At 46.3% G+C, this 12,285-nt stretch overlaps 1 protein-coding gene across 1 annotated transcript; it reads left to right on the forward strand.

Moving 5' to 3' along the window:
• Positions 1-1,269: 1,269 nt before the first annotated feature.
• On the forward strand, positions 1,270-10,772 carry LOC104514532 (complement C1q tumor necrosis factor-related protein 1-like). Its single transcript, XM_010158252.1, has 3 exons — positions 1,270-1,570; positions 9,236-9,476; positions 10,225-10,772. Exons 2-3 carry the CDS (start codon positions 9,251-9,253, stop codon positions 10,770-10,772), a joined length of 774 nt encoding a protein of 257 aa, XP_010156554.1. The 5' UTR covers positions 1,270-1,570; positions 9,236-9,250.
• The last annotated feature ends 1,513 nt before the right edge of the window (positions 10,773-12,285 follow it).

Below are 12,285 nucleotides of genomic sequence, written 5' to 3' on the forward strand. Positions count from 1 at the left end.
GTAACCAAGTTTGCAATTTGAGCTAAGAAAGTGCGGGCACTACAATCAAAGCGCGGTGGCGCAGTGCAGCTCTGGCCGGGCAGGAGGTGTGTGGTGTTCAGTGCTCCGAAACCCCCGTGTCTGCTCCGGGCTGTCCCAAGCAACTTTGGCTCATCGGTCCCTTGGACAAGAGCAACCTGTGCTACATCTCACATTATCTGAGAGGGGATCTTACCAATGCTTATAAATACCTAAAGGGCGGGTATCAAGAGGATAGGGCCAGACACTTCAGGGGTGCCCAGCGACAAAACAAGGGGCAACGGGCATAAACAAGAACACAGGAAATTCCATCTCAACATGAGGAAAAACTACTTCACTTTGAGTGTGCCAGAGCACTGAACAGGCTGCCCAGAGGGGTTGGGGAGTCTCCTGCTCTGGAGATGCTCAAAACCCACGTGGATGCATTCCTGTCCGACCTGCTCCAGGTGAACCTGTTTTGGTGGGGGGCAGGGGCGGTGGACTAGGTGATGCCCCAGCATTCTGTGATTCTGTCATCTCCTGGGTAAGGGGTGACACTGCCAGCACGCAGCAGTGTGCCATGCTGTGCTCGATTCTGCAGCCTCACTGCTGCCATGAGCACAGGGACCGTGGCAGCCACCAGCCTTCCTGAGGGACTTGAACGTGGCCAGGACAACCATGTGCTTCTCTGCCGATGGGCCAGTCCGGGCAGGACAGGGCTGGACGGCTTCTCTGAAGATGCCCTCTGCTCAGCCTCCTTTGGAGACGATCTCGACACCTCCCGTCCTGCACTGACCCTCGTGGCACCCCGGCTGTAACTGCTGCTGTTAACCAGAGGAGTGGGTATTATGAAATAGTGGTAACTTGCTGTCCAGCCATTTCTGATTGTCATGGAAATGTTGGTGCAAAACACAAGCAAGCAACTAGATCATGATGGTCGTGATGTCTGCAAACACACACCGAGCAAGTTTCACCTCTCTGCTTGTGTTCCTTTCCCAGTCACAGGATGGTAATACTCACTGCCACTTCTGCAGTTCATGCACAAAAGCCAGAGCCTTTATTGTGAGTTTGGTTGTGGTGGTTTTTTCTTCTCCTTCCTCCTGCCTAAAAAGATGCTGAAATCTCCCAAAGAAAAATTATTTCCATGTGATCCCAGCACTTTCTCTCTTGGATGGAACACTGGATGTGGTTTTGGGTCTGTGGTTTTTTGATACTCTTCTTTTTTTTTCTAAATTCTCAAATTTTTTGGTCTTCATTTCCATCACTGTGAGAGGCACCGTGCAACCCCACAGACTGGCTGCGTGTCCTAAGGAAACTACAGCAGGACAAAAGCACAGGAACCCAGCACAAGCTGGTGCAAGCAAAGAAACCATAAAAAAACTTGCTTTTACAAACAACCTAGCTGCTGGGTTTCATAAGGAGCCGGACTGACTTCCAGTGTTTCATTTGGACTCCAGCTAGGAAGCTGCAGCCACCGAGAACTAAAAAACCTGAATGAACGGCAGCTTTCATATTATGCATCCTGCTAAGCAACAGCAAGAAAAGTAAAAGCCAGGGGGTCCCGAGGCACAAGGTAAGGTAAATGGATCTGAATAAGTTTAGGGAAAAAAATGCTATTGCTGCAAGGAACAAACTGTTCCCACCCTGCAGAAGCAGGTTGCTTGAGTGAATCCTAAAGAGAGGTGCTCTCTGCCTGTGCTGCTTCGTCTCGCTTTTTCTGCTTCACTGCAGCAGGTGAAATAAGTGCAAGGCCAGGTTATTGCTGAGCTGGCTTTAATTTGTTCCTACACCCCTCATTGCATTAACACTTCAGTAGGATGCTTTCTGCTACTCTGATTTCCTCCAAGCTGTGGCTGAGCAGTGGGATGGGGACGGTGCTGGACCTGATTCAGGCTGCTCCGCTGCTGCAGGATCCCAGCGCGGGGAAAAAGCCGTTTCTTGGCATCCTCCGTGGACATGGAAACTTTCTGGGGACTTTGCTTCTCCAGCCTCCCTGGAGAACTGCAGCCGTTGAAACGTGCTGCTCGCTCCTGAGCTGCGAGCAGGGGTTTGCAGTAGTGCTGGGATGCTCCTGCTGCTGCCAGCACCATGTCCCGGTACTCCCACCCACCATCTGGGACAGCACCGCATGGGACCTGCTGCAGGGACACTTCTACAGGCTTTATTTCGGCACACAGAAAGCCAAGTTCACGGTGCGACTGAGCGGTGGCAAGTCACAGTAAAGCTGCCTTTCCACTGGGAAAGGCGAAGGAGAGTTGGGTGCCGTCCACTTCATCAGGGTGATGTGTTCCATTGGAGAAGCTGCCCAGGGAATGACTTACTGTAACTTGCTCTGTGCCTCCGTGGTGCAGGGCTGAATCACCGTCTGGGCTTGCTACGGAGACGGGAAAGCTTTCAAGGAGCCGCCCAGCCCGGAGCAGGGCCATTTTCAGGACATCGCAGGCATGTTCCTGGCATCAGAGGTGCAGGCAGGGACATGGAGAAGGAGAGAGGAAAGAGTTGCTTGCTTAGGAACCAGCAAACATCCTTTTGCTCCCTCTCTGTGCTAAGTGTGATAACAGCCCCTGCCCAGGCCAGGGAAGGTGGTACCACGCGGAGATGCGGGTACACGGGACCATTTCCATACAGGCACAGCCTCTCCTCCCATAGCACCTGTAGCAACTGTGCTAAATCCATACAATCCTCGGGTCTAAGCACGTGCAGGTAATAGGAAGGGATGTTTTCTTGGGATGCTCGGCTCTTCCCATGCCTGACAGGTGAAATCACAGCTGGAGAGAGCATGTGGTGAATGCACCAGCTGCTGCTGCTCAGGGGCATGTACTAGTGGGGGTGAAGGGGTTTCACAGCTCTTCCCGGGACAGAGGAATTAGGACAATTCAGCCACAGTGGAAACAGGCACATGCTAAAAAAGCACCAGAAAATAAAACCCAAACCAGACAATTAGAAATGGAGCTACAAACACTCTGAGCAAATGTTCAGCCAGGCTATTACAAATATGAGTGCAGCTAACATCCCGGGACCTCTCCGTGGCCGGATCCTGACTTTGCCTCTAGCAGTACTCCCAACCCATCTTCTGCTTCACCCCAGCCCCTTGTATAAACACTGAGGACAAGAGGGCGTTACCATCTGTCATCTGTAAACCACTACAGACAACGGAAATTTTTAAACCACATTGCTTTTTGGGATCCAAATGTTCTTGTCTGTGAGCCCTCAAGACACTTCATGGCTACGGAAGGGCTCTTGATGCTCGGCTCAAGTGGAGCATCTCTGCAGCATCGTGCCAGAGCGGAGCTGCCCCACGCTTGGCTCCAACACTGCGGGCAGAGAAACTGCTAAGCTGTCGCAGCTTTGCCTTAGAAAACACACAAGCTCCTTCAGTGTTTTGGGCTTTTCTACAATAAGTAGCTCATGAAGAAATTTCAGATCCTCCTGGGAAAGAAAAAAAAAATCCTGGAAAATAATTTCCAAGAAGAAGTCCAGTGTCCAGACAAACCCGGCCCTAACGATGCTTCGTTTCCTGCTGCTGGCGACGCAAAGAGGTCTGGAGCAGTGAGGAGGTCAAAGCTTGAAAGAAGACAAAAGGTAAAAAAGCAGAACTGAAATATTTTCCATCTCTGGAACGATGCCGGGGTTCGAGGCTGACACAACCATGTGTTTTCCATCTCTGTGGCACAAGAAAGGTTTTAGTCTTAACTGCCCTCTTGGGTTTTCAGTCAAGATTTGTCACTAATTAAAATGGGTAGTGGCTGGCATTGTTCCGTGTGGCGTGAATTTAAAGCGAAGATAGTCATAGATTGCTTTTCTGAGTGAAGCCCTTGGAAAAACAGGAAGGAAAATGTTAGCAGAAATTTCAAGCACAGCTCAGGGATCCAAGAGCAATTTCTGCCTCGTGAATTCTCAGTATCACATTGTGTGAGCTCAGCACAGTTATTAGCAAGATTTATTCTTTGAGCATCCCTGCAAGGTAAAGACATACCTCTGCTGTACGCAGTGAAAACAGGGGCTGGGGTAGGTTAATGTAGATGTGTACCTCTGACATAATCCATACATGGCTGCTTGCCATGCCAACGGACCAGACAAGGCTTGGCCAAGATCAGGGTTCAGGTTGCAATCATCTCCATGTTGCTAACCAGAGGGAAAACCTCTTGGTCCAGCCTCCAGGCTAACCTGCTTTGCATTCTTGCTTTGTTTTCTCTGTGTGCAGAGCGAGTAAGATATTTTTGCAGATATTACAGGGATTTCTTGCCATTTCTATTGCCCAGATGTGCTACTTTACAGCAAAGTGTTAAAATTCTTCAGGTACCCAGAATCATTAAAAAGCTTTGCATGAGCAAATGCACCTCATCCGTAAGCTGTCTACCTTGAGCTATAAGATTAAACTCAATCATGAACCAAAAAAATCAATCAAGGTGCTCTCTCCAGCTGTAATAGTGTCAAGAAAATATATTTAAATAAGAAGTTGCACACAAGAAGAAAGAATCACATCATTTAACTCCCTGAACTGGAACTAATGGTTTCTGCCCTTCCCTAGCAAATGTTTGTGGTACTTCTAAAGCCCTGTGCGGGAGGAATTTGGCTTTTTTTACTGGCAGACACTGGGAATGCCAGGTGTCACTGGAAAACCAGCACTTTCGATGCAGGTTGTTCATATCAGGTAAGAAATGTGTAAATAAAAAGCTTGATGGATTATATTTTAAGTCAGGGTATTTCCAAGGTCAGTGCAGAGAATAAATACATCATTTAATCATCTGTTCTGCTGTGGCATGAGCATGGTAGGCAACTGTGTCCCTGGTTTGAACACTGCATCCTCACCAGCACTGTGAGATGGGTTCGCATTGCCAGCTCTGGTTAGGAAGACAGACAAACCCTTCAAAAGGGTCCGAACAACGGAGGCGTTTGAATTTAATGTAAGGAGATTGACATTTGCACTTGATTTTCCTTCTTGTTTTGGGCCAGGCAGAAATACCTGAACAAATAATCCCTTTTGGTAATATTTTAATATTGTCTTTCTACTCAGAAACTCAGAGGGGAAGAAAAGGGACAGAAAGAGCAAATAGTCTCTTTAAACCTTCGCTAAAGGGTGGTTTCAGTCAAAGACACCTTTCATTACCCTTAAACAGCTCTCCAACAATAACATATACTCTAACGTTATAATGAACACAGACCACCAGCCATCCTCATCACCAAAATTCACTGAAATAACTGCCTTTTCATCAGGTTCAGATGCCTCATTTCATCATTCATAAATTTTCATTCTGTTCGCCAAAATATTGCCCAAAAGATCCGCACATGCAGAATTTCCTTCTTAGCCTCAGACTAAATCCACACTTGGCTGTTGGGCTTCATCCTGGTTCCACCTGCAGAGGCTGGCGGCTGTGCTGTGTTTCATGACTTTGGAGAGGGGAGGCTTGAAAGTCTTAAGGGAGGAACAAGTCATTTATTTCAAAATTACCTACTGCAACAAAACAGGTCTTGCGCTCAGCCTCGTGGCGAGCTTTCTGCTTTGCGAGCGTTTTGCAAGAGGAGTCAGAAGCTTCAAAACAATGTGTTTTTCCACATGTCGCCGCGAGGTTTTCCACTGAAACATTTCAAACTCATCAATTGTCAGTCAACTGTTTCAGAATGAACCTAAGCTAAAAGCAGAGCCAAAGAAGCCGAACTGAGAAAATGGTTTTGAGAGAGGGAGGGCTGAGACCAACTTCTTGTCTTCAGGGGAAGCATTTATGGACAAGATTTCCAAAGACGTGAGACCTGTTTTTCTCCCAGCCGTTAGGATGTCTGTGTGTCTTCCATCATCTCTGGGTTTTCCCACCCAAAAGGAAAAACAAGACTTCTAAGTTGAACCAGGTTGCAATTTTCAGGTTCCCCGTACGTAAGACAAAGACAGTAATGTATACTTCCAGTTTCAACCTGTTGCTTTCAGGATGCTCCTGTCCATCCCTACAGGGGTGTTGTGAAGGACGACCAAGGAGGAACATACCCAGTTTTGCAGCCTCGCACATTCGGTGCGGTACTAATGCATCATGTCAGGCAATAACGAGCGTATCGGATCGCGGTGGGAAGGAGGATGGATATTCCTCCCGTGCAGGGATCTGAATGACGTGCGGGAGAGGCAGCACTGTGTGTGTCATGGCCGTAGCAGAGCAAAGCCGAGTCTGTTGTTTGCCGTCTTCTCAAGGAGATAAACCTCTGCAGCTGAAGTCAAATCCATCATGGCCACATTTGACAAAAGAGGGTCACAATAATTATCTTAAAGGGAAAACACAGCTAAACCCAACCTCTCACTTTACCTCACAGGTCTTAAATTCTGAGCTTCATCCTTTTTGTATCCTTTTTGGGTTTTTAAGGCATCAGATTTGACTTCACCACCATCACAAGAATCATATTTGCTTCTCTGAAATTTGGCTCAAATAATTCTTTTTCTCCAGATTGACATGATCTTATTATGAGGAAATCCCTACCAGGTTTGTTTCCTTTCCTCCTGCACATTTGATTTCCCTCGTTTGGCATTTTCCCTTCACCTGATCTCCGGTTTTGTGCTGGATACCTTCCAAACATAATCCCATACTGCTGAATTCATTTTCCTTTCTTGCTGGCCCTCTCAGACACCTTTCCCTCCACCTCTTTCCTACTTTGCTGCTTCTCCCGTCCTTTCTTGCCTGTTATGAGTAGACTGCAAGTCTGAAACTGTTTATTCACACACATCATTAAGGTTTCGCCTAACCACAGATATTGCAACCACATACATGTTTCTGCCACTTTAGTGAATTATCTTCACTAACTTTTTGAAGAAAAATGTGTGAGTGTGTGTGTGTGTGTGTAAGCTCTAAGATGCCAGGGTTTGTTGCATCGTTTGCATTATTTTTTTTTTCTCCAAATGCAATTTCTAAACAATAGCTGAAGTAATTGTTCTTCATGAATCATGCAAGTGGCCACGATTCCTTCAATGGATGCTTGAATTACAGTGATGTAATATGTGCACAACCTGAACACTGATTTTTTCAGCCAGACATTTTTTTTTTCCTTAAGTCACTTCTAAAAATAGGAAAGTCCTTCATCTTAGGGAGAATAATGGCCTATAAAAATGTGATTTCTTCATATTTATTAAACCTTTCCCTTCTGCCCATTCTGAATACCCCTCTTAATGAATGCTCTTCCTCCTCCACAAAGGTATTATAAGCAATTATGTCCTCAGTTTTAATGTTGTGATAATATAATCAAGTGCCCTATACTTCATCCTCAGGTTACTCACTATCCACATGCCTGAGAAGGGCTAAATAGCTTTTAGGCCCCCAGAGGATATAATGGTCCTATTTGCTTGGGACTCCAAGTGAACGAACACGGGGCCTTCTTTAAACCATTACATATAGGCACAAACTTTAATCACTGCAGAAGAGAGCCCAGAAACATCGTACAGACCCCAAATGCTCTCTGTGGTGCAAACTTTCTGTTCTGGCCAGATACGGGCTGGTTATTTATGACCTGCTGCCCATTTACACTTGCATTGCATTTCTGTTCCTGTTTGGCAGCACAAAAGTGGCTCAAGAAGTGAATGAAAATTAAAAAAGGACTTAATAAAAATGAGATTCAGGCCCTGAACACTGTTATAAAAGGAGAATTAATCCCTCCTCAGACTTGTACCTAGAATGAGGTACAATTATGAATAGAAAGATCATTTCAAGTTATGACAGATTTGATGAAAGGACTTTCACTGCTGTCAGAAGGGAAGTTATTATGTTGCTGCTAAGTATTCATCAGGTTTCCAGGGAGCTGGATTACACCAAGTAATAAAAGGTGTGAATGATGGTTCTCTTGGGGCAGGTAAGAACTAGAAGAAAGCATCTCCCAAGAACGATGGTACAATCCAAGTACCTTTCCTGGGACTAACTTCTTTTTCTTTTTTCTTCATATTTTCTTTCGTATTTGGACCATTTTGTGCCCGGTGAAGCCTTTGTAGAGCTCCAAGGCAACATCCCCTCCCTCCCTCTGCAGATGAGACCTGTGTGTTCACTGAGCTATTTCTGAAAGCCAGGGCATCTAGCTACTACCTTCCCCAACTATTCCAGGAATTAAAGCTGGTAGAAGAGGAGCTGTAAAAACTGTTCCCAGCCTGAGGTCAACAACAGTCCATCCAACTAATTGGACTTTGAATAAGCTCCAAAAAGGCATCGATCCAAAATCTGTCTTGTATGAAAAACTACTGTAATCAGTAGAATGACACTAATTATACATGGTTTGAGGAGGCAAGTTGCCTGTCCCTGGCTCTAATCCCTCCCTAGGAAAGAAGCTGATGGGGAGCTGGGGAAAACACACCTTCTTTGCACACCTGAAACATTTTCTCTCTGTCCACTCAGTAGTCAGGGCCTTGGGAGCTTGCCAGTAGCAGATGAAAATATAAGAGATTATCTCGAAAACCAGTGTTTGTGCAGAGCAAATCCCTATTCAGTCTGTTTGTTGCAGTTATTTGGCCTTCCATTCTGCACACAGGAAAATAAAAACGGAAAGCGTACACTGAAATTCTGCTGGGAACAGCACGTGGATACGGTCAAAGTCACGAACTGCTTGGCTAGGTCACCTCGGAAAGAAGTTACCAGCCAGAGGCTGAGACACTATGTGGAGAGAAACGCTTTTAATTTCTTTAAGTTTCATTTCCTTTCAGGTTTATCCTAAAACCCAAACAAACAGAAAAACCCAAACAAACAGAAAAAGCCACCCACCAGGTTTAGGCTCTATATTTAAATGAATTTTCATTATCTCATTCTGAGTTTGTATTTTTCAGAATGGCTATGCCAGAAACAGTAACCAACAGAGCAACACGTCAAGTCTTTTACCCAGCAGGTAGCAAGGACTGTTCCAACTGCAGCCAGGCAACAAGTGTGCCTTGAGCAGAGCTTTGCTATGACAGCTTTAAGCATCTCAGCCTCAGCTTCTGACCTCAGCAGGTTTTGGTTGTGGTTTGTTTGGGTTTTTTTTTTTTTTCCTTCTTCTTTTGTTTACCTGATGTCTCTTGTCAGATATTTCAGCTGTAGGTAATGAGAGACAGGGATTGCCTTTTCCGCTGCTTGTAAACAGTACGCAGTGGGGCACCGTTCCTACCTGGAGTCTCCCAGTGCCACTACAAGATAAGCTAATAATTAATCAGAAGAAACGCACCTTGCGGTACCATTAACAGATGGCCCATCAGAAGCTCCGATTTCAATCACCACGTTAATAATTTCTGTCCCTTTGCTCAGCCCAGCCGGCTCCAGTGAAGATGAGCGCTGTGTTTCTCCTGCTCTTGGTGTCCACTGTGAATGTTGGTGCCACGCTTGAAAAGGGTCTGCCAAGGCGGGAACCGCGGCGCCTGTCGTGCGTGCGATGCTGCGGGCCCTCAGAGCAGCCCGTCTCTGTTGTCTCCTCGCGATTCGCAAGGATGAGCAGCGACCCTGCCTATTCGGTACCCAAAGTCCAGCCCACTATAGATATCACCATCCTCAAAGGTGGGTAAAGCTGACTGCTGCGATAACATCCTTTACCGTACTTGCTCACCCTCATTTTGCAAGCTGTGCTCCTCCTTACACCAAGAAACCCATCCACATGATTAATCCAAAGGAGGGTCAAGGGGTGACATGGCACAGGCTGTAAATGTGTGTGCAGAGAGAGGGCAAAGGGCTGTAAACCATCAAAAACCAGAATCATTGGAAACTCAAGTTAGGTCACACTAAAAACCAGATGCAAACATTATCACAAAATTACTAAATGGTAGAGTAAGAAGCTAAGAACGACACTCGCTCACTTCTTCCATTGCACCTTTTTTGTCTCAGTAAGGCAGGCAAACAAAAATTAAACATGTAATACAGGAGATGTGCCAGGTGTCTGCAGACCAGAAAAACCCAACCACCTCTCCCAGGTCCAAGTCAGACCTCAGCAAAACCGGTAACTTTTCCTGCCCAAACCTCTGCACGGAGGAGCTGGGTTCATGAATACAGGATTCATGTAACTGGTCGGGTCAGGCCACGGACTTCCACTACTGGACATTGAACATTGGGATCACAGGCTCACTGGAGCCAAGCTTTCACCTGGCATTTATATCCTTATGACAATTAGGAGGGTGCTGGTGTCTGACCAGATTTCTGTGCCGGGGAAAGTGTTTTAGCAGCTGCTTTGCTGGTTGTCTCCAGCAAGATGTTATCTGAGGCTTGTGCTTTGCATGCTTGTGTTTGACAAGGTTCTCCTTTATGCTCGCAGGTGAGAAGGGTGAGATGGGAGAGAAAGGGTACCCTGGAGCAGTTGGGAAGGAAGGTGAAAGAGGGCTACGTGGCTTTAATGGACGGAAGGGACAGAAAGGCCAGCCTGGCCCACAAGGCCATTCCTGCAAGCAGCTCTATGCTGCTTTCTCAGTGGGTCGGAGAAAACCCCTTCATAGCTCAGACTACTTCCAGCACGTCACTTTTGACACCGAGTTTGTGAACCTCTACAAGCACTTCAACATGTTCTCGGGGAAGTTCTTCTGCTATGTGGCAGGAATCTACTACTTCAGCCTCAACGTCCACACCTGGAACTTCAAGGAGACCTACCTGCACTTGATGAAGAACGAGAAAGAGGTGGCCATCCTCTACGCCCAGCCCAGTGACCGGAGCATCATGCAGAGCCAGAGCCTGATGCTGGACCTGCAGGAAGGAGAGGAGGTCTGGGTGAGGATGTTCAAGCGGGAGCGAGAAAATGCCATCTATAGTGAGGAGTCTGATGTTTACATCATCTTCAATGGCCATTTAATCAAGCCAGCTGTAGAGTAGCCATTCATCAGCTTTAGGCTCAAAGCTTTGGTAGATACATTAGTGTCTTCCCTCTTAGAAATGCCTAGGTCTAGTTCCACTTGGAAGGATTCCAGACCTCCTGGCCTGTTGACAGGGCTGTATGTCCATGCCAGGGACACCTGTGTGGGTGGAGGTGACTGTGCAAAGTGATGCAAGCTACACAAGTACTGAGAAGGCTTCAGACCTTATGCCCCCTAGGGAAGAAGCACACAGAAAGCCCCAGTTCTGCAGCCCCGTACAGATCCCCAGTAATATACCTGAAGAGTTTGCCAAGTTGGTAGCAAAAATTTAACCTCTTTGCTCTGCTTTAAAGACATTTTGATTATATCTAAGGGTCATCTTCAGATACCAGTTAACTGGGTGCTCGTCAAGGAATGTCATTACTCCTACAGCAATACTTAGTTTGCAGTGTGCATTTCTGCTCTTAAGAGCCCACATTCACCAGCACCTACACCAGGTCTGCTCCACTCAGGTGGGCAGACCAGGTGTAGAATGCACCAGTGTTAAAAACAATATTTTGCACAGAGTACTTAACCTAAATTTTGCTTTTGTTCCATTTCATGTGATATTATATTCAGAGAGCATAATGCTAGAATTAGATAAATAACAGCAGAACAATCTGGCAGAGCTTTTTCAGAGACACACAGTTTTTGGTCCAGCTGCAGCCACATGCTAGAACTTTGCTAGACTTCAGTACTGCTAGCAATACCTCTCACACGAGAATATCCAGCTTGGCTGGGAGCATGTGTATTTCCCATTTTAAGGAAGGTGGGCCCTGCCTCAGGATCCAATTTCAGAGGGTTCATTGCCAAGCTGGAATTTGAGGCCATGCTCATGTCTGATAACTACCATCCTGTAGAATCCTCATCGCTGGAAAGTGGAGAAGAAACTGGAAAGAAAAAAAAAAAAAAGTGCTTTACTGCAAGCAGTGATACTTCAGGGGATTTGGGTTCTTTTGTCCTAAAAATTTGCTGACATAACAGTGGAAATGTACATGCGGCAACAAGAAACATCATTTTCTACCATTCCTCCTTGCCCATTCCACTGGCCTCTTGTTTGCGTCCCGAGCCATTTGTACGAAGGATATCCATGAACAGTTCTTGCTAGGCAAACCTCTTCACTGCTGTACCATGCCTGCCCACAGCTGTCTGGAAAAGTAGCTGGAATAAAGATACTGCTTTGAGAACACTTGCTTTGAGTACCCTGGTTTTGTTTCTCTTCTCTCCATAGGCTTTTTCACAGTACAGGGCTAAAAGCACTGGACTGAACATCCAGACCCACATAATCATCTCAAGCGGTAACTGTGGTTACTTTAACACCAAAGGACTCCAGAAACTAGACTGGCACCAGCTCCTCTCCTTACAGACCAGTAAGCAGCCATCATCAAGTATCAGGATGGGGGGACACAACAGGTAATGACCCTGTGCTGTAAAATAAATACCAAACCTTTGAGATCTCATGAGCTTCATGAAGACAGGAACTTTGAAGTAGC

Source organism: Eurypyga helias, unplaced genomic scaffold (genome assembly GCF_000690775.1).
Source record: "Eurypyga helias isolate BGI_N326 unplaced genomic scaffold, ASM69077v1 scaffold4569, whole genome shotgun sequence".
In the NCBI taxonomy this organism is placed as follows: domain Eukaryota; kingdom Metazoa; phylum Chordata; class Aves; order Eurypygiformes; family Eurypygidae; genus Eurypyga; species Eurypyga helias.